This window comes from Volvox carteri (assembly GCF_000143455.1).
Source record: "Volvox carteri f. nagariensis unplaced genomic scaffold VOLCAscaffold_67, whole genome shotgun sequence".
Taxonomy (NCBI): domain Eukaryota; kingdom Viridiplantae; phylum Chlorophyta; class Chlorophyceae; order Chlamydomonadales; family Volvocaceae; genus Volvox; species Volvox carteri.
The window spans coordinates 315,788-336,927 of NW_003307610.1; the positions used below are offsets into that span (position 1 = coordinate 315,788).

At 56.3% G+C, this 21,140-nt stretch overlaps 1 protein-coding gene across 1 annotated transcript in view; it reads right to left on the minus strand.

Annotated features, from left to right (window-relative positions):
• Positions 1–7,406: 7,406 nt before the first annotated feature.
• The window catches only part of VOLCADRAFT_40475 (uncharacterized protein), a gene marked incomplete at both ends in the record, with an annotated part of 16,452 nt that continues 2,718 nt past the window's right edge, over positions 7,407–21,140 (minus strand). The window contains 6 exons of the mRNA XM_002956952.1: positions 7,407–7,535; positions 7,848–8,021; positions 8,204–8,477; positions 9,060–9,151; positions 9,797–9,961; positions 10,367–10,629. Coding sequence (XP_002956998.1) covers positions 7,407–7,535; positions 7,848–8,021; positions 8,204–8,477; positions 9,060–9,151; positions 9,797–9,961; positions 10,367–10,629 — 1,097 coding nt within the window. The remainder of the gene's footprint in view (positions 7,536–7,847; positions 8,022–8,203; positions 8,478–9,059; positions 9,152–9,796; positions 9,962–10,366; positions 10,630–21,140) is intronic.

The window sequence follows — 21,140 nt, forward strand, 5'->3', positions numbered from 1 at the left end:
GCTGCGGTGAGGGAGTTCAGAACGGCTTGGCGGGCCTGGGGGCAGATGAAGTCCGGGGCCTTGCTCACATCCTTCCAGAAGTCGGCTACCACCTGGGGCAGCTGAGCGGGGTTGGTAACAAGTCGGCCGGACAAGGCTTGCAGGGCGACAGGGGCTGGTTGTTGGTCTATAGCCTGGGCCTGGAGGAAGGCTGTAAGGGATGGGCTCGGCCTCTCCCCTGCCCGCAGCCAGTGGGTGCGGGCCTCCATGGCATCCTTCCGGCAGTCTTCCCGATGTGCTCGTGCGAGCATTGCCTGGGCTTCGACCAGTTGTTGGAGTGGCTGTTGTGCTGTGGGGGCTGCATCCACCGCTTGCCTTGCCAACTGGACCTGCGGTAACACTTCCCGAGCCCGGGCCCCTGGTCTGAGCTTGCGGTGTTGTGCCGCCTTGTTGAGCTGAAGGGCCAGGGTGCTCAGCCGGCGTTTAAAAACTGGCCACCACGCAATCAGGCCCAACGGGTTGTCCTCCGCAGATGGTGCTGTGGCACACTGGTTGGTGATCCATGCCTCCATGCTCGCGGCTAAGTCCTGGTGTGATGTGAAGGCCAGCCGCACTCGTCGGTTCCCTGGGCCCTTGCTCTCTGGTCGGCACGGCAGCAGGTGCATGACCATTGGCTTGTGATCCGACGGTGTTTGCACGGCAATCTCCGTCTTAGCAATGTACGGCATGGTGCCATGGTCTACATAGATGCGGTCTAGGCGGGAGGCCCCGACGCAGGGAGCTCTGTAGAAGTGGGTGTAGTCGCAACTGTGGGGGTGCAGCTGGCGGTGGCTGTCCACCATGGTGGGGCCTGCTGCCCGAAGAAGGTCCACTGTTGGGCCGTCTCCCCGTCGCCCTCCTGGACCCGCTGTGGAGTCCAGCCCTGGGTCTTCCACAAAGTTGAAGTCACCCGCCCAGACCAGCATGGTGTCACTGTTCTCGGCTGCATGCTTGGTTGTGGCTGGCAGCGTGGTTGTGAACAGCTGTTGTCGGAGGGGGTTCACGTGTGCTGAGGTACCCGTGGGGCCATAAATGTTGCAGATGTGGATGCGGTGTCCTCCCCAGCGTAGTATACAGCTGGCAAATCTCCCTCGGACCACGGGGATGGGCGGCGGGTTTTCCACGATAGCAGTCAGATCCCGACGGACTAGGATGAGAACTCCTGCTGTGTGGGAAGAGTTGGACCACGAGTGTGCAGCCACTTTCCATCCCCTGGTGTGCATCGCCTGTGATGCCATGTTTAGCTCTTTCTCCAGTCGACTCTGGTCATGGGCATTAGTATGGTGGGTCTCCTGAAGGCACACCACATCAAGTCCCATCTCTGTCCACAGCTTGGCCGCCGCATGTATTTTTGCGGTATGTTTTGCCGTCATGCCTTGCACGTTGTGCGTAGCAATCCGAAGGGGGTGGCCCCTAGTGGCGCCCCGCTGGCGGTTTCCATTGGTTGCTGGCGGCATGTTACGTTTGTTGGGTATGGCTGACCGAAGAACCCTCTCCGGGTGGGGATTCTGTCTCAACGTCGGGCTGAGTCACCGTGGGGACTTGGAGAATCAGGCTGGAAATTTGGGAGCCTGCCTGGGGCGAACCTGGGTCGCTGGCTTCCTTCTCTGTTGCCTCCGGTCCCTGCCTTGCACCTGCCTCCTCCTCCATAGCGATGTCCTCTACCGTTTTTCCTGTTGTAGCGCCCCCGGTCTTTGCCATTCGATTTTTCCGATTGGCCTGCCATATGTCTCCGCGTTTCTGCTTTCCGGCCTCTCGGTGTCTGGCTTCCCGGGCCTCTTTGGCCTGCCGGGCTAGCTCTGCGCTCTGTCTGCGGGCTGTCCTTGCCGGCTCGGTCAGCTTTTTGAAGTGATCCTTCCGCGCTTGGTCGCGTAGGTCTGGCCTGCGCTGTTTCTTCACTATTGCCATGTGGGTTAGTTGCGCTTTGGCTGCCGTCGTTGTACTCCGGGTCATGGGCCGTGTCATTTGCAGCTGGATCGGCTCCACCTGGGCAAAGAGGGCAGCCGCCTGTGTTTTCGGGGAGCCCATTGTGGTGTTCTTCCCGGCTGCCTGAGTTGGCGGGGGAGATGGCCATTCCCTGTTTGTCTGTGCATTGTTGGCAGGGCCGGCTTGTTCCGCTACCGGTTTCCATGGCTGTTCCCGGATAGGCGTGAGTTGGATGGCAGCTGCCTTGTGGGGTGTCCCGAAGACAATGGCCACCTGGGGCTGCTTGGGCTGTCCTGGTGGTGGGTTGGCCGCCTCCTGAGCCCTCTCCTCTATCCTGAGGCTCATTGCATCAGGTGCCGTGGTCCGCCTCAGGGGGGGTTTAGTGGCCGCTGCGTCAGGTGCCGTATTTTGCTCCAGGGGGGGGGTCGTGGCCGCTGCACCAGGTGCCGTGTTTTGCTCCGGGTGGGGGGTCGTGGCCGCTGCGCCAGGTGCCTTGGTTTGCCCTGGGGGGTTCTCCTCCTCATCCCTCAACTCCGCCAGCACTGAGTACGGGTTCCCCTCGTCTGCTAGGTCCGATTCCGCCTGGGTCTGCTCCGCCTCCATTTCCATGTGCATTGTCTCCAATCCCAGGGCGGAGTGTGTGGGTGCAGTTGGTGGTGTTGGGGGTGGGGCGTCGGCAGCTATGGTGGCTCCAGGTGTTGGGTCGGCTGCCTGGTGTGGTGCTGCGACCACTGTCTCCTGCCTGGCCTCCTGAGGGTCGGGAATGGGGGTCTTCTTACCCCTCTTCTCCTGCCGCATCCACCCTGCGTCCCCGGGGGAACCCTCTGTGTTGTTCCCACGGGGTTGGGTGGCAGGTTTGCTGCCGCTGCCGCCACTGCCGTTGGGCTGGGGAGGAAGGGCTCTGCTGCTGCTGGGCCCTGGCTGCAAGTCTGGGCCACCTTTGCTCTGTGGGGGCGGTGGTGGCCGTGGTGCGGAGGTGGAACCTATCTCCACTGCAGCTGGTGTAGGGATTTGGGCTGCTACCGCAGCCTGTATCCCTGACACCTGCAGCTCCATCACTGGTTCCCGGGATCCCAGGTGGGTAACGGAGTGTATCGGGCCGCTGAATGCTGGCAGGGGCGGCATTGGCGATGGCCCTATGATGTTGTGCCTTGCCATCTCGGGGGTGTTAGTTCTCCCCGTGGCTGCTGTGGCGGTGGCCCCCCGCTGGGTTCTCGCGATGGCAGCCCATGTGCCATTTACTACCGTGCCAGCATTGCTTCGGCTGGGGCCTGACTCCGGAATCTGCGTCATTTTTGGCTGAGCTCCCGTGCGTGCTGGCGGTAAACAGCCAATTATAGCGGGGGCTGCCTCCAGCGCCAAGGGCACCTTGGTCGCGACCAGGGTCCCAGTGCAGTGGGTACTGTCCCCTGGCGTGCCATACGTATAGGGGAGCTCCACCGGGAGATTGAAGTTTCCCGCCGGTAGCTTCACTGCCCATTTGTCAGCCTGGAAGGGGCATTTGCAGGGAAAGCCGAATTCCTCCCTCTTCCATTGCCTCCCGCTGACCCTGCTGTACGCCATCGCGAGGAAGGCCGTAACTCCCTGGCGCGTTATGCCCAGCGGAAGTCCCGACACTTCCCACCGACGCGGCACTATCTTATCCAAGCCTTTAACCGTTAGTTCCACGTTTACCGGCTCCTGGCCGGGGTAGAACTCCACTCCGCCTAGCTGTAGGCGCCCCTCCCTGAGAAGCTCGCTGTTGGTGAGCCTTGCCAAGCTGCCCGGTGGCATCAGGACTGAGATCTCCATCGCAACGCGCTTATCCTTCATTGGAAAGATGCGCCGCTTCGTCACTGCGGGCCCTTCCAATGCCTCCAAGTCCGTTGATTTTGCCCATAATTTCAACTTAGAAATTATGTGCTCTACAAGTCGCCCATAGCTCTGAGCGTAGACATCTGAAATGTCGGAGCCCGGTGGCCAATGCGCGACCAATTCCCATGTCTCCGGACAGAGCACGAAGAGCCGTTCCGTCGGTGACGCGAGAATGTTAAGTTCGAGAGGAGTAAATTCCTCTCGTTTTACTTTCCTCTGGGTCGTTTGCGGCCTTGTGGCCGTTGCTGTCTTCCGACCAGTTTGAATTTTTGGTCGGTCAGCGGTCTTCGCCGCTCTAGTTTGCAACATTTGTTGCGTCGAATTTAATATGGCATTTAGACGTTGTAATCAAAATAGCCATAAAGATTGCGGACCGTGGTAGCGGTATTGGTCAGGGCTCTAGTCGCAGTATGGTGCGGCTAAGTTATGCCCATTTTGTATGGTGCGGCTAAGTATGTATGTATGTATGTATGTATGTATGTATGTATGTATGTATGTATGTATGTATGTATGTATGTATGTATGTATGTATGTATGTTTGCCTAGCTTACATACGCTTACAAGCAGGCGGTTAGGAACGTGGCGTCAAAACGCCACCTGGTAGGTTGCTGCCATCTGGCTCGCGCTCGCGCTGCTGTATTATCGCGCGTGGCTGGTCTTTCACTAGGCGTCCGCAGCGCGCAACGAGGGTGGTAACGGCGTGGGCGTGGGGACCAGAGCGTGAATGAGAGTTGAGTGTGAACGTGAGGCTGAGGGCGCATGGGGTCTGTGAGAATGAAAGGGCGATTAGTTGGGGGCCATTCACTCCGCCGGTGTCGCAGTTTTCTGTCTATTACTGTGAGACCAAAGAGGAATTTCCGTTTGGGGAAGGGGCTCGTATGCGCTAGCGTCGCGAAACGGTGGTTGCGTCTGGCTCGCGTGCTTTTTTTACTCCTCCTGCCATCTAAGACCGCTGGGGCGTGCGCATGGCAGCGTGTGTTTTAGGGCTTTTGGTTTGGACTTTGCTCTGGATTGATTGAGGCAACACGTGGCGTCGTCCGTTGCTGCTCCCCAGTCGCCGCTTCTTCCCTGCGCTGGCGCACGGAAGGGCAGGGCCACTAGGGAATGAAGGTGCTTGTACTGGCTGCTTGTACTGCCACTGCCGTACGTGCTCCAGCAAGCGAGATGATTGTTGAACTAGATTGTGCTTTTTATGGGGGCTGCGTTGAACGAATTATGGCTTATGGGCGGTAGTATTGCACGTTGTTGGGCCGTACCGTCAGGTATATATTACCTTGGCCGTCATGAAGCTGCTTATCTACCTCAATACTCATCTGCCCAGCGCTGTGATGGGGCCCTTAGGGATCCTATGCAGGAGCAGTCGTTAATGTCGGGTTAATGTTTTTGATCCTTTCGAAATGTGTATTGGCAGCACTTTGCAATTGCGTGCTACTACAGAAATTGGTGTGACGTGCTTGCACGTGGCGCAAGTGCACGTATTTTATTACTTACTGTCGTTGCGTTCTGCCTTCCTGTTGCATCCAGTTCAGGATGGGAAAAAGTGGATTGAAAACCTTTTCTGCTGTCGCTGTTGTTGTTGGTGGTGGTAGCGCTGCTGCCATTTTCCCGTTTCTGCTGCTGCTAAAGTTCGACGCAGTTGTCATGATGGCATAATTCCCGTGGTTTAAAAGCTCGCTTTTTATGATGTTGTTAAGCTGGTGCAGTTGGCCTATCCGTACAACAGCAGAGTCGTTACCACAGGGAGGCGGTTCATGCCATTTGGTTCATCACATCAGAAGCTTTATCAGAGCACCAGAGCTCTGCTCCGTTTCGGTTATGCAAAGCTGATGAGGTGTAAGATACACTCGCACATTCACACACACACATACATAAATACACACATAGCCACACTCATCGTAGCTTAGATCATAAACACACACACACACGCATCATGCGCATACGCAGGGAATTCTTGCCTTATCATCGTCTTCGTCGACGAGCCATCTCGCTACCCATCTTTCCACCCATCACAGCCTGGCAGCCGGATAAACCCATGCAATAAAACCTAAGCCCCCCCAAAAAGGGCGCGCCATCTGTAGAGTTCCCCCCACCCGCCAACAGTAGGCCTCCTTTCCGGAGCCTCTCCCCCTCTGGCTCTCCGCCCACTGCGCAACGACGCTGGAAGCACCCGTCACCATCACCACCCCGACAACAAATAAATTATGTCGGAATCTGTACGGAAAATTACGGAGGTTTACGGTTGGGGCTTTCAGCTGCGGGTTTTCCACATCCCCAGCAAAGGCCCGCAGGTGGCCAATATATGACTATAACATCTACAACCGACGGTATGTCCGACGTGAGATGATGTGGGCCATCTCTACATATACACATTCTGCCTTTTCTTCACTTCACTTCCAAAGTCCCTTCCCTCTCCCCAAAGCCATTTCGCCGTAATCGCTGTATCTCGTTCCGGATCCTGAGGTTCCGGTTCCTCCACAAAGAAGTCCGCTCCATTTCGGGGGAGGGGGTAATGTGGAGTACACGCGGTTCGCGCGCTCGACAACACCGTCGAAGGAGATGCGCGATGATAGTGTTTCCGGGTCCGGTCGCTTTTGCCTACCCCACCCAGTTCTTCACCACCTCACCTCACCTCACACCTCCAGAAAATGCACAGGATCTTCCGAATACGATACCGCTTTCCTCCTCTGTCCTCCGTCCTCCTGCTGCTGCTGCTCTCAGTGCGGCAGATCCGTTCGGAGGTTTTTTGGAAATGAGCGCGCTTCGGTTCCGGCAACCCCACCTTTCCTTTCACCGCACCTTTCCTGCCAGCATCCACCCGCACCACCTTAGCACCGGGGCGGCCTAGTGGCCGTCTAGGCGCTGCATGTAGGCGCGCATTCCCCACTTTGCCTCCCAATCCATATCACCGTTGTTGTGCTCCCCACCCCCCCAACCCCACCTCCAAGTTCCCCCCGAGCCTTCTGTCCGAGCCGAGCTCCCCAAACAGCCACCACCGCCAAAACCCGACACGCTTCCTCCTCCCACCACCAACACAACCACCTCTATTCACCGCCAAAGGTGAAGCAGCCGAAGGGGCTGGGGCCTTCAGGACCCAGAACGAGCCCGATTCAAGAAGAGCACGGCGAGAATGGAAAGTAAGGGAGCCCCTTCCAACTGCAAGGATCCACCGCAGCCAGCTACACACTACAGATTTAGCTCTAACTAGGCCTAGGCTTAAGCCGATTTGCAGTCAAGGCTAAGACAGACAGAAAGAAAGCGAACCAAGAAAAGAAAATACGTGTCTTCCCGAGGCTATATCTAACAACTCAACCAGGCCAGACCTCAACACAAATCCCCAAACTGAACAAAACGCGTAGCCGCGGCTCTCCTAATTTCAAGCTTTTCAGCATCGCCGAGCAGTCACCGTTACCGTCATCTTTACAGGCACACACACATACACACATAAATACATACATACGTACAGACCGACATACAGGCACATAATCCCATCTACGTCCGGATGGACCCAGCGCGCAAAGGAAACACAGGAACATATTCGAAAGCGCACGCGAGCACACATCATCCCGTCTCCCCCGGCAACTAGGTCACCACCAGCCCCTACTCCCCCCGGCCGACCCCGCCGCCTGCTGCTTCGCCACCCGCTGTTGGCCCACACTCGACTGAATCTTGTCAAGGATTGCCCCCGCATCAAAAAACTGTTCCTGCGCTCGCGCCCAGCCACCCAGCTCCTTGTCGACCTGGAGAAGTGCGGGGAAAGGAAGGAGGAAGGAGGGGAGATAGGACAGGACATACAGACATACAGACACATAAACAGATTTCAGGACGGGGGGATTACCGGGAGGGGGGGCATCTGGCGGATGTGCAAAAAACACATCTCCCTTCAGGCACACACACGTCTTTACCCCCCCCCCGATCAACCTCAACGGACCTCTCTACCCTTTACCCCGGCAAACTCTCACCTATCACCCGTATGTATGTATATGTATATATATGTATGAATGTATGTAAGGTATATATGTATGTATGCCCCCCCCGGACAGCAGCCTCACCTGCCACAGCTGAGCCGGCGGTAATCCCGTCTGCCGCGCCGCCACTTCCTTGCACGTGCGGGGGTTGATTCGGAAACCCAGCTTGGCGAACTCGGACTGTGCCGCGGGTGTGAAGAGGAAGCGGCAAAAGGTGGTAGCGGCCTTCTGCACCTGAGGCCCCCTCCCCTCCACCACCTGCCGGGGGAAGGGGGGTGCACTCCGGAAGTAAGAGACCCACAGTGTTGCACCCGCCTTTCCATGTGCGGGTGTCGCTCGTTTAAGGGGGGGAGGGTTGCACACGAGCCGGTTGGCCGCCGCTGTAACAAATGAAATAGGAAATGACCCGCTCTCACAATAACAATAACAGCAGTGCTCACCTTATCCACAAGCGCCAGCGGACACTCGATACGGATATTGTACGACGGAACCAAGTACGGCAGCGCCTTATCGCCGTACACTTCGTTGGTGAGGATGACTTCGTTCTCGTACGTTAAAAGGACGTCGCCCACCTTTTGTTTGTAAAACACATCCGAAGCCTCTCGGGCGTCTCTGGGCTGTACGACGACGTTCCCAAACACCTTAGTCACGTAGTTGAGGGCAGCTTCGTGGCCGTGCCGCATCTTAGCGCCCCACAGCGCCAAAAAGATCCACCTGTACGTATGTATGTATGTATGCACGTAAGTACGAATAAAAAATACGAGGATCCACCGGGTGAGATAGAGAGATAGTCAAGGTGGACCAGACATCTCAGGCAGCTCTTAGGCTCACAACACACCCTCGGATCGTACCAATGTTCCCAAGACCGTAAAAAAGCTCCCAAACCTAACCTCGCAGCCAGCAGTAAAACTGGTACATCGCACATACATACATACATACGTTATCCAAAGGCAGTTAAGGCCTCATATGCGGCCCGTAGGGCCGTTTGACCGGGGCCTGTCGCGCGGTCAGAAAAAACTTTGGGTTGCAGTAAAACAGGCGTCCTAAACGTTCCCAAAAGACCACAAAACTGCGGTTGCCGACGTCTGGTCAAGACTCAAGAGACGGTTGGATAGGTAGTTGGTGGTTGGGAGGTGGTTGGACAGTGGGAAGAAAATCCAAAGATAGAACTCCACCTCCGTCTCAGCACGTTTCCGACATACCTACCTACCTACCTACCTGCATATACACACACATGCACACATAGACCGACACGTCATACACGTGTATTCCCCCACCCCGCCCCCGACACCCCACCTGGCCACACCGGCGGTCTTGGGGTTCGCCAGCACCACCTCCACGTCGGGTCGAGTCAGGTCGTCCCATGTACGAATGTTCTTGGGGTTGCCCTGAAACCCAAACCAGTCCAGGGAGGGAGGGTAAGGAATGCGTTTTCACGTTTTGTGGAGTCAAATTCAACGTGGCCAAAATTGGCAAAAAAACCCAGCCTTAAGCGAGTCCAGGGAGGCTATTGGGGGGTACGGGAACTACAGCCGAGCATCATCACCACACCGCACTCAACCCGCCATCTTCCACGACCCCTCCCCACCAGGCTCCCCCCCCCTTTACCACCAGGAGGCCCCCCTCACGGCCCCCCTCACGGCCCCCCTCACGCCCCCCCTCACGGCCCCCCTCACGGCCCCCCTCACGGCCCCCCTCACGCCCCCCTCACGGCCCCCCTCACGCCCCCCTCACGCCCCCCCTCACGGCCCCCCTCACGCCCCCCTCACGGCCCCCCTCACGCCCCCCTCACGCCCCCCCTCACGGCCCCCCTCACGGCCCCCCTCACGGCCCCCCTCACGACGAGGGCCCCCTCCCCTACCACCAGGCGTCCCATCCCCCCTACCACCAGGCGTCCCATCCCCCCTACCACCACGAAGCTGAGGGGTCTCCCCTCCGAGGACTACACAGCCAGAGGTCCTCCGCCCTGGAAGAACATCCTTACAGAGTTCCAGGCGCCTCCATTTCCAACCACCAACCGCCCAACTACCCACCTGCCGTACGACAAACGCAACGGTGGTTTCGCACACAATTGAGTTGCACGGGTAGCGGTTCCTCCAATCCGGGTGGATGATCCCCGCCGCCACGATCTTATCAAGATCCAGCGGCAGCGCGAGCGCCACAATGTCAGCTGGGAGGCCGTCAATAACCGCGCGGGCCTGCGGGACAAGAGGAAAACGTGGCGGGAAACTACACGTTTTGAACAACCTTGATGTGTACCTTGATGTATACCTTGATGTATATGATATTCATCGCAAGCAAGTGCTGCACAGTGCACCACTTCCCATAGTGCTTGTGTGCCGCGGGGAACAGAAGCTCAACGAAAATGCCGCAGCTGCCGCGGGGTCGTCCCGAGTCACGGTGTGGCCGTAAGGAATGGCATGTAACTATCGACGTGGAATATGTCTTAACAGCAAAGAAGCTGTCAACCGAGAGCGAGGAGAAGGGAAGTGGGAGGAGGAGAACGCGCGGACAGGAAAAGCCCCGCGGGGTGGAGTGGGGGCCGAGGGCGAGGGGGGGGGGAAAAGGGGGAAAAGTGAACGAGGCGGCCGGCAGGTGCTTACCTGCACTCCGCTCGCCGCGAACGTGAGCCGGAATCGCACATCCACTCCCGCCTCCAGCATGTAAAGCTCCCGAAAAGCTTTAGTCACGCGGACATATGCGAGTTTGGTGACGGCAAACGATGCCAACGTGAGAACTACCTCTTGAGGGGACTGCACGGCCAAGCTGTAGAGGGGATTAGGCATGGGGCCACCGCTTCCGCCGTCGCCGCCGTCTGCTGGAGGTGGTTGACAAGGCAGTAAAGCTGCCGAGGTTGCGAGATGGACTGGATTCAGGAGTCCGCGCTGGTCATGCTTCCCGGAAGCGCTGGCGTTGACCGCCGTGCCAGGGTTCCCAAGCAAGCTGGTAAATGTGGTGAGCGGGGACCACCTGCTTGGAATGAAGTGGATCGCCAGGTTGGTGCAAGACCAGGTTGGTGCACATTGCATGGCGAAACGGAAGCTCAAGACACTGTACCCTACATTCGCCATGTGCGAAAATCCGGGATAAGTCTTGATGACAGTATATTTCCACCTACGGATGGACAGCGATGGGGCTTTTTGTGTGACTGTCTCTATCAAAGTGGAAATCGGCGGCCAGTCACATTCTAGTCCTACCTGCCTCTGGGGGCCTTCCATGCCATGTTACGGTGTTAGGAATGGCAGACATATTAACCTATGCTTGTCAACGCCGCGTTGCTTTTCAATTATAATGCTTGACTAAAGCAATGAGATGTTACCAGCATGTCGCATCACGCATGAAGATAAGCAGGACATGTGTCAAAAGCGATATGAATTTTGGTAAGACTTCAAACTAGATTAACAAAAAACGGCCTCGCCGTACCTGACCAGGCCTCAGCCGTACAAGTGTTGCATGTACACGCCAGCTGTCACTACGGTCCGTTATCCATTGCTAAATGTCAACTTCGGTGATGTGGTTTGAGAAGACTGCAAGGCTTCATACAGAACTGGCGGTAAGTGTGCTGGAGATAATGGACAGCTAGAAGTAGCATTCCAAGAGTTGAAATTGCTAAATCTGCTGAAGCTAAAACGATTTAAATTTATGTCAAGGTACATTGGTCTTGGACGAACTTGCATGATCATTTGGAAGCTGTCTATATTTACACACATGCACACACACAATTGATAGTAGCTATGTGGAAGTGAATGTCCACAGGTGATGCAAGGCTTGCCAAGCTAAGGTCCTCCCCCTTGAGAAGTGCTGCTGGGCGTCACAGGGCCGATGACTGACTCACAGGGTGTTTCCACTGAAAAGTCTGTTTGTTAGCCGCGAAAAAGTTATTGGCGCGCTAACAAACCCTAACAAAATGGTGTTTCCACTAGTAGCCCCGAAACCATCTTTTAGCACGTCATTTAGCGCCAAAACACCCTAATTCGAGGACAATATTGTAGTCAGTAAAGGAGAAATGAGGGCATATTGCCAGAAGGAATCGGCGAGGGCGACTGGTTCTGCGACATTTTCGGTTCGGTCAACGACGCAGGCCGGCAAGCAGTCAGGGTTGTAGACTGAAAGTGTACAGAAGACCGGGTGCAAGTAGATTTCAAAAAGGAGCTCACAAAATTTTCGCGCTCAAAGTTATCGGACCTTATTGGCTGGTCCGGGGGTCCTATAACTTTTATGGACTTACTGGACCGCTAACAAGGCCCCTGTTTCCACATGGGCCCTACGTTCTTCGCCGTTCCTTCGCCTCCCAACATTCCCTTTTCATTTCTATCAAACATTTATATAGAATAAGCGATATTGCAAAAGAAAGTGAGCAAAGGCGAGGTGCCGGGTGAGAATTTTCAAAAACGTCGCTAACAAACTTCTCAGTGGAAACACCCTGTCAGCGGTTGTTGGGGTCGTGGGTTCTACGGAACATTGGTAGGGGGCCCGCGCCTTGACACCTCACGATTCATCCGGGCCTTCCCTGGCCTACGTGTGGAATACCTCGTTGCTTTGGTGTGGCCGCAGCAGCCAGCCACATGCCGTCACATGCTGAATCTACGTCTTCTATTACTCGCACCGCCGCGACTTGTAACTTCTTTTCCGAACATGCGAAAGCCATGCGGCAGCAGCACATGCCAGCACACTTGTAAGCTTGTAAGTCGACCACACATAAAAGTGTCGGCGGCAATATCTGCAGCGGTGCCCTGTTATGGCTCTTACACCCGAAGGAAAAGGCATGGCAGCGTTGCCGCAAGATTTCCAGATCTTTCCAGAGAATGCAATTCCCTACCGCAATGTGACGGTTGGGCTTTATCTGCTGCCTTTTGAGGACGGATCTTATTAAAGATGCTAAGGAAACGTTAAATATACTTGTCAACGTTTTTACTACGGGATGTGCTCAATAGCTCGAAAGGCTGTTATGTTATTATTCTAGCCAAGCAGGCGGAGCGCGTAGCTCGGCATAACAGATTTAAGCGCAAAAACTTGTAGATACTACGTATTCTGTGATGGCGCCCAAGCAAAAAGAACAAAGGCTGAACCTTCAACAATTTCTATGCAGTGTCGGCATGTATGGCACATACATATACAGGTCTCGCTAAAGGAAGCAACGCCTTGCTTACATGACCTCAGAAGTGCAATGCTTCTTCGTACAAGCGGAGGTCGATAGAGTCACAATGACGAGCAACGTCTATCTACAGCTCTTTTTTATTCTGGATAGCATTGTGCCAGGTCAAGAGGATGTTTTTTGTGCCATGTCAGGAGTTATCCGTTGTGCTGTCGCGCATGTTACTTTGGCTAACAGAGGCTGAAAGGCACACCATCGTAACGAAAACTTCCATTAATGCAGCAGGACCATGCAGGGACACAAAACATTAGTGTAAAATATATATATTGCCCTTTGAATCACTACTTAAATTCTTGCAACTACTAGACGAATGGACCCCCTGCACTTCCCACAACGTGGCATTTTGATATCCCGCTCTCGCCACTGGATGGAAGATTTAAGAAATCTTAAAATTCCATGTCAGTAGCAAGAATTATTGTACTGCTAGGTATGAGAGGCTGAAAACATGCTGAACGAGGCGCAGTCGTCGTTCATCAGTGGGCCCACTTACAAGATGCGTATTATCCTGATAAACATCTACGCCGTGGTTATAATTCAAATTTTATCATGTACAGCAACGACCAGGTGGGCGATTAAAATACTGCACGCAACACCAAAGTGCAAGCAGCTTGGCTTTACCCACAGTTCGGAATAGCACGGAATATTTCTCAAGTAATATAACATGTGAAGTATAACAGAATTTTGTCAGAAAAATAACAATCCCAGACGCCGGAGGTTCTGTTCCCTTCCATTCCTACAGGGCAACGGTCATCGATTTGTCGTCAGATCATTCCAACGCGCCGCCCTCACCCAACCAGGTGCGCCAGCGCGCCATGCAACGCCTCCTTAGTTACAGACTTATACAATGAACAGATCGCAACTCTCTCCTCACTAATTGTTTTTTACCACGCGCAACAGGCTCACCGCAACTTGGTCACGGTGTCCTGCGGCTTGAGACCAAGTCTGCCGACGTATGAATTCCTTGCGCGCGAACAGCGATTTCCTCTGCGATCCGCCGTACATCTGACCCGGTACTCCGAGGAGCCCACGGAATTACTTCTTGAAAAGTTTTCGGAACCTTGGAACACGTCACATCTAACATCGATGTCGTCGGCGTCATCGGCATCAACGGCATCAGGGGGAGCAGCAGCAGTCGATGAGGGCTCAGCTGATGCCGTCGCAACCTTGACGGTGCTTGGTCTCGCGGAGATGGCGGCCCTGCCACTGGTAAGGGGTAAGGAAGCCAGGTCACCTCTCACCGCCCTTGCCCATTGCAGCGCGCTGCCCTTTCCTTTGCCCAGCACTGCCCACAACAACACCTTCGTTGTTGCTACGCTGGCGTCCTTCGCAAAGGAGCCGTCTGGGTGCTTCATGATGCTTCAGATGCAATCGTGGCTTTACCGTCCATGTATAAATATTATTGGTGGTTGGAAATGCAATTACAGATGATTGGCATCAAAGTTGCCCCTTCGCTCATGATGGCCGTACATTTCGTACGGCTGTACAACACTTGTCAAAACTGCTGTTGTTACAGCATGCCCCAAGCCCCTGGCCACGCTACTCCCCGACTGCGCCGCTCGGCTTCCATGTGCCGCCCCACTGCAGCTTCGCGCGCACGCTGCCGGCAACTTTAGCTGGCTTGGGCAGGTGGACTCGGACGTAGCTGCCGGGCGACATCCCCTGTCGCGTGATATGCTGCTGCCGCGGCCGGGCCAGCCGGGGGGTCCCGCCGCTGTCCCCCTGCTGCTGCTGTATCGGCGGGACTGGTGGCGGGCGCTGGTGGCGGCGGCGGCGGCAGCCGGCGGCGGCGGAAATGGGGTCGAGGCCCTGTCAGCGGCGGAGGAGGTGGAGGCGCTGCCGCCGACGTGGCCGCTGCTGGTGCAGCTGGTTTCGGGGCTTCTTAATCGGGATCTGGACGGGGACGGCCGAGAGGACCACGTGCTGTGTATGGACCTGATGCCGGGTGGGTGAGGTGGGGGCGGGGGGGGGAAGGGGGGTCGTGGCTGGAAGAAGAGCACCTAGAGGCCAGGGCGAGGGTAGCAGGGTGCGGGGCCAGGTTGATCTCTCCCTAAGTCATCCCTATCCTATAACCTTTACTCAGCAATATTCATAAATCGCGGGCCTATAAGACACACCCTTCTGTATTTCCTGATAAAATTTTCTGCCAGTTTCCTAAGTTATCACGATGCCTGGTTCTAAGGAATAACGCTCTTCGCAGGCGACGAGTTGTCACGCGTGCTCTGCGCAGCACCTTGCACGATGTTTTACTAATCCCGGAGCCGGGTTCGCGTCACGCCATCCGAGGGCCATGAGCTCATGCATGGATGTGAAGCCTCCCTAATTCTTTGCAATACTTGCATTCTAACGAGCGCTCGTTCAGGTTGCAAGGGCTGGGCGGTTCTGTCCGCCATCATGGCGTCTCTGGTGCAGACCAACGGCACGGAGCAGGGCGTGTGGTTCGACCTGAATGACTTCACACCGGCGCTGGGTGAGGCAGGGCAGTCCAGGGAGGAGGGAGGGGAGATAGGGGGGAGGGGAGGTAGGGGGTAGGGGAGAGGGGAGAGAGGGGAGAGGAGAGGAAGAGGAGAGGTGAGGGAGGGGATGGCGGGCAAGGGAGCGGATGGCGGGCAAGGGAGCGGATGGCGGGCAAGGGAGGGCAGAAGGATGCAGGGCAGGGAGGGAGTGGAGCGAGGGCAGGATGGGCAGGCAGGGGCCTGCGGGAGTTTGTACACTTGTGCGGAAAGTACGGCAGGGGATGCACGTGCCCGGCTTTGCTTGACTGCGCTACGGGGCATCCTCCTTGCTAGCGTCCTCGCAGCATGCCTCCCTCTCTCACCCGCCCCCCCTCCCGTTCCTCTCCCCGTCCTACTCCTCTAGGAGGCCCCGCCCTGCCTGCCGCACTCCGTCTCTACGCCGCCCTTGCCGCCGGCAACGCCGCACCCTTCACGCCCGGAGGACTGCGCGTCTCCCGCAGCACCGTGCCCGTGTCGCCGGCGGAGCTGCTGGTTGCTGGTGGGGCGGTGGATGAGCACTCGGGCGCACCGCTGTGCGGCGCGGTCAATCCGCTGTTTGCGGCGGGCCGCTGCCTCTTCACCATTGACTGGGCCGCTGCGGCGCTGCGGCTCACGCGGGAATCCGCGCCGGGTGGGTTGACTGCATTGGTGGGATGCGGCGGGTGAGGCGCCTGTAGCCAACATTTTACTTTAATAAATAGACTGGGAAGCTAAATGTAAAGTTCCCTTCTTTTCCGATCAGCGAAATTATCCGATGGTTCCCCTCCCCCGCGGCTCTGACAGGGATGTACGGCAAGCTGGCGGCGGCTCTCCTACCTGGAAGCTCGGTCGTACAGGACCCTGCCGCCGCCGCAGCTGCCGTACATACTGCTCCAAGTGACAACGCCACCTTCTTATCCACTACGCGCACTACTGCCGGCACTGCTGCTACCGCCAATGCCACAGCCGCGATCACAACGGCAACCTCCGCTACCACCACAGCGGCCAATGCCACCACCGTTGCCGCCGCCTCGGAATCCCCAAACGCGAACCCGCCGTCTCTCCCCTGGGCCCTTCGTGCCGGGTTTCGCCACTGCAACCACCTCCACTCGCAGTGCTGGAAATCCAAGTCAAGTCAGAGCAGTAGCGCCAATGCCGCACCAGCAGTAGCGCTTGAAATACCGGCAGTAGCAGCAGCACTTGTACAGTCAGGACCTGGTTTGGGGCTGCTACTGCCATCCTCGCCGCCACCGCCGCCACCTCAGCCGCGCACCTCGACAACTTCGGCAGTAGCTGCTGTTGTAGCGGCAGTAGCAGCCGCCGCCGCAGCAGCAGTAAGACACGGTCAACAAGTCAACGTGGCGCCATTCGTTGGCGAGGCCAGCAACGTGTGGCTACTGCTGCGGTCGCACCGTATGGACCTGCAAGCTCTGTCGTACGCAGGCGGTTTTACCGAGTGAGTGACCCATGGGTCCTTAAGAGTAAACGATCTTGCGGGTTGTTGGGCGCAATATTCTCTTCTAGAGACTCATTCGCGGGATGTGTTTTAGCGCAGTGAAATCAGATCATTTCGCAACGCCAGTCGTAGATAATGTGAGTTCGTACTGTGCCTTGCGCTGTGTTCAGTGTACGACAGGTACGACAATGTCTAAGAACCTAGGTCGTGTCAGGACCTGGGCCGTACATTTCCTCTATGACACGAGAGACACAACGCGAGGCATGGAAACGAGCTATCGAGCAACACGCAACCTTTCGATGGCCCCTGATGCATATAGATGTCCCACAACTCACGCACACACATACATACATACATGTTGTTCTGCGGCTGCCCGTCAGGCTGGTGGGTTACGAGTGGGACCTCAAGTACGGCATCTTGGCAAACAAGTCCCTGCACATTCGTAAGTCGGTGCGTCGTCCCCGTGCCTAAATAAGCTCTAGCTACACGATCGTCGAACTATTTTTCAGTAATGTTCTGAACAAGTTGTTTTTCCAGTATTTCCATCCACCAAAATTTCCGGTATGCGTTTCGCGTGTTGTAGCATCGCAGTTATTGCTGACCGTTACAATACAGCAGCGAAGCTGTGCTGCTGCCAGTGAAGTCCACTGTCGCGTCATACGACTGTAGCATCGACAAAACTCGTGCGCACGGCAGACCACTGCCGTTAAGGCCGCCGGCCGCGGCGTCACTGCAGCTGCTGTGCTGTCCGACGGCTCTTGTAAATATAAACCATTTTCGCACCACTTTGGAAACCCACCATGGGTGAACTCCTCCAGGCGAATTTGGCGACCTACAAGCAGGTACACCGCACGCACGGCAGCCTTGGATTCAGGAGCCGCCGCCGCTGTCGCCGTCGCCGTCGCAGCCGCCGCCGCCGCGGCAGCGGCAGCAGCAGCAGCAGCAGCAGGATTTGGGGTTGTATGGACTTGTGACGGCTTTGAGCACCCGTTTAAGATCCAACACGTCAGACTCGGAGTACACATGTACCGCCGGCGGAGGCGGCGCTGGCGACGGCGGCGGCGGCGGCGGCGGCGGCGGTCTCTTGTCGCTCCTTGCCGCGGCCGCCCCCGCAGGCGATCAAGCTGGCGACCTCCTAGGTCTTCATCCGGAGGATCTACTCTCCCTCTCACAGGCAAGAGCCGGTCGCTGTCTCCGCCGCCTCCGTCAACGCCGCTAGGGCTGGCGCCGCCAACGCCGCAGACACCTGTGACTGGAGGCGGCCGTCGCGGCTGATTGCCGTGATACCTCATTCCTACGTCCTAAATATAGTACAAATAAAAGAAGAGGAAACAAAGGTTAAAAAGTCTGCCTTCTTCACTTCACCGAATTCGTTGTGTCACTGCAGACTAGCTACTATCATTACTCGCCGCCTGGTATCCCCGCTTTTCTACCCCCGCTTTTCTACCCCCGGTTTTCTACCCCCGCTTTTCTACCCCCGCTTTTCTACCCCCGCTTTTCTGCCCCCGCTTTTCTGCCCCCGCTTTTCTACCCCCGCTTTTCTACCCCCGCTTTTCTACCCCCGCTTTTCTACCCCCCCTTGTCTACCCCCCCTTGTCTACCCCCGCTTTTCTACCCCCGCTTTTCTACCCCCGCTTTTCTACCCCCGCTTTTCTACCCCCCCTTGTCTACCCCCGCTTTTCTACCCCCGATTTTCTGCCCCCGCTTTTCTACCCCCGCTTTTCTACCTCCGCTTTTCTACCCCCGCTTTTCTACCCCCGCTTTTCTGCCCCCGCTTTGTCACGTGCAGGCAATTTCAACGGCCATAAGCCACGGCAATGTGGCACTGGACATCACATTGCCGTACAGTACGGCGTACAGGTACGGCAATTGTTTGGATAGTGCTTCATCCCACACAATACGGCTCGATTGGTCTTTGGTTTTGAAGTGCCATGTCCTATATGGCCACTGTGACACCTTTACCTCTCTTGTTAGCGAAAAAACACACTGCTGGTGGTGTGTGCTGGCGCTGCTGCCAGTGTACGGCACCTGCCGCTAACTCTTATTGCTGTCGCATCCTGAATTCTTATCGCTACGGACGCTGCTACTTCCGCTGGCAGGCGTGCACTTGACGATGTTGCCGCCAGCGCCCTGCAGCTCACAGCGGCTGCAGCTGTGCCGTCGCCGGCGGCGGAGCCGCCGCCAAACTCCAACTCTACCGGCGCCGCTGCCGCTAGCGTACGGCAGCTGTACGCCGCAGCAGCGGATGCGACGGCAGTGCTCGGATTGGAAGGAGATGGCGACGCCTTCTGGCTGCAAGGAGCGGAGGAGTTCGTGCCCTTGGCCACGGCGGTGGCCAATGGGTTTGAAGCCATTGCCGAACGTGAGGTCGGGATACGACTGGCGCCAAATAGCACACATAACACACATAACACACATAACACACATAACACACATAACACACATAACACACATAACACACATAACACACATAACACACATAACACACATAACACACATAACACACATAACACACATAACACACATTGCACACATAACACACATGTATACTTGCAAAAGTGGTGTAAGTTACGTGGTAGACTGTGGTGTAAGGTAGGATTACAAGATACAAGGGAAAGATGGGTAGATAAAGCAATACGCATATATACACATGATAAACCTATTATTTTTATTACTTCTAAAAGTTATATTTATATTAAAATATATTTCTATGTATATATGAACTTTGTAACTCCCTCCGCAGCAACTGTTAGAAATTAAGGGACTCCAATTTGGTTCTACGTACGTACGCTGTAACCCCGGGGAAAGACGGGATGTTGCAATCACCACCCAATGTGTGGTCCACATCAAATCGGCCTCCTCTACGGCCCTCTGTACGGCTTTACCTCCAGGTTTTCCGTACCGAGCCATCCTAGGGCAGCTGTACAGAAACTCCCTAGGTAACGCCGCCGCGGGTGATGGGAACGCCCGCGAGGATGCAGCCCCCAACGGCGGCGACAGAAACTCTGGAGGACGGAGCAGTACGGCACGAAGAGTGGGACTGCCGTTGGGCGCAGCGCTTGGCGGCCTGGTGGGCCTAGCGATGCTGGTCGCCGTCGGCTATTTGCTGGCGGCGCGTTGCTCGCGGCCGCCGTCACTTGATTGCCGTACAGCTCGCCCGCCAGGTCCGGGACCCGCCACAACACTTGTGATGACCGATATACAGGTAAGGGGGAGAGTGTACGGATGAACGGAGGACGTGTACGGATGCTGGAAGCGTAAACCTACCATGCAGTAATGCCACCCGTCCCATCATCTCGCATCATCACCGGTTTTGAATCCCTTTCTCCGTTTCAAGTTCTTTTCCAGGTCGATAACTATTTCCTTTTAATCCTCAGATTGCCACCAACCAACTCGCCAACGGCCAACCGTCAACCACCACAACCCCGCACCTCGCATAAATGCGTAGTAATCCACTCCGCCCGACCGCCCATCCCTGCTTTCTGTATGAAATCCGCAACCGTACCCGCCTGGCTTTGGGCCCCTCCCCCTTTTTCCTCCTCACGGTGCGGCCCTTGCCGGGTCCCTAGAACTCCACCTTGCTGTGGGAGGTGCTTTCTTCGGGTGTGATGGATGGCTGCCTGGCCACCCATCACCGTATAATGCGCCAGGTAGGGTGAGGTGGGTTCCGGGTTCCGGGTCTTAGCGGTTTTAATGCTGTTTAACAGTTTTTATTAAAAAAACGGTTTAAACGGTTTTATTCATACTAACGATTTTGACTATTTTTAATGGTTTTAACGGTTGAAAGGCGAGGCAATCGGAAAAAGCATGTACCATTTGTGTCCGCGCCAGGTTTCTTCTTTTTTTAAGGGTTTTGGCCACATGGTCCAATATCTCACCTCGGCCCTTATGCGTTACAAAGCTACGGAAGGAAACGGTGCAGGTCTTTCCTAGGTGCAGGGAATGGTGTAAGCACCCCGGACGCTGGGGGAAGAACAGGTGCCCTGGGCCGTTCCGCACCTGCCCTTCTCACTTGTCATTTTCTCTTCCGCCCCCCGTCCCCTCCGTCCCTCCCTCCCCCCTCTCGCCCCCTCCCCCCTCTCGCCCCCTTCCGTCGGCTCCCCCTCCTCTCCTCTCCTCTCCTCTCCTCTCAGGCCATCGCGAGCCACAGCGGCTACGAGGTGTTCACGGAGGGAGACGCCTTCGCGGTGGCCTTCCACGGACCGGATGATGCGCTGGGATTCGCGATGGAGGTGCAGGTAAGGGCCTCCGGAAGGGGGGGGAGGGGGGAGGGGGCGAGAGGGGGGAGGGAGGGA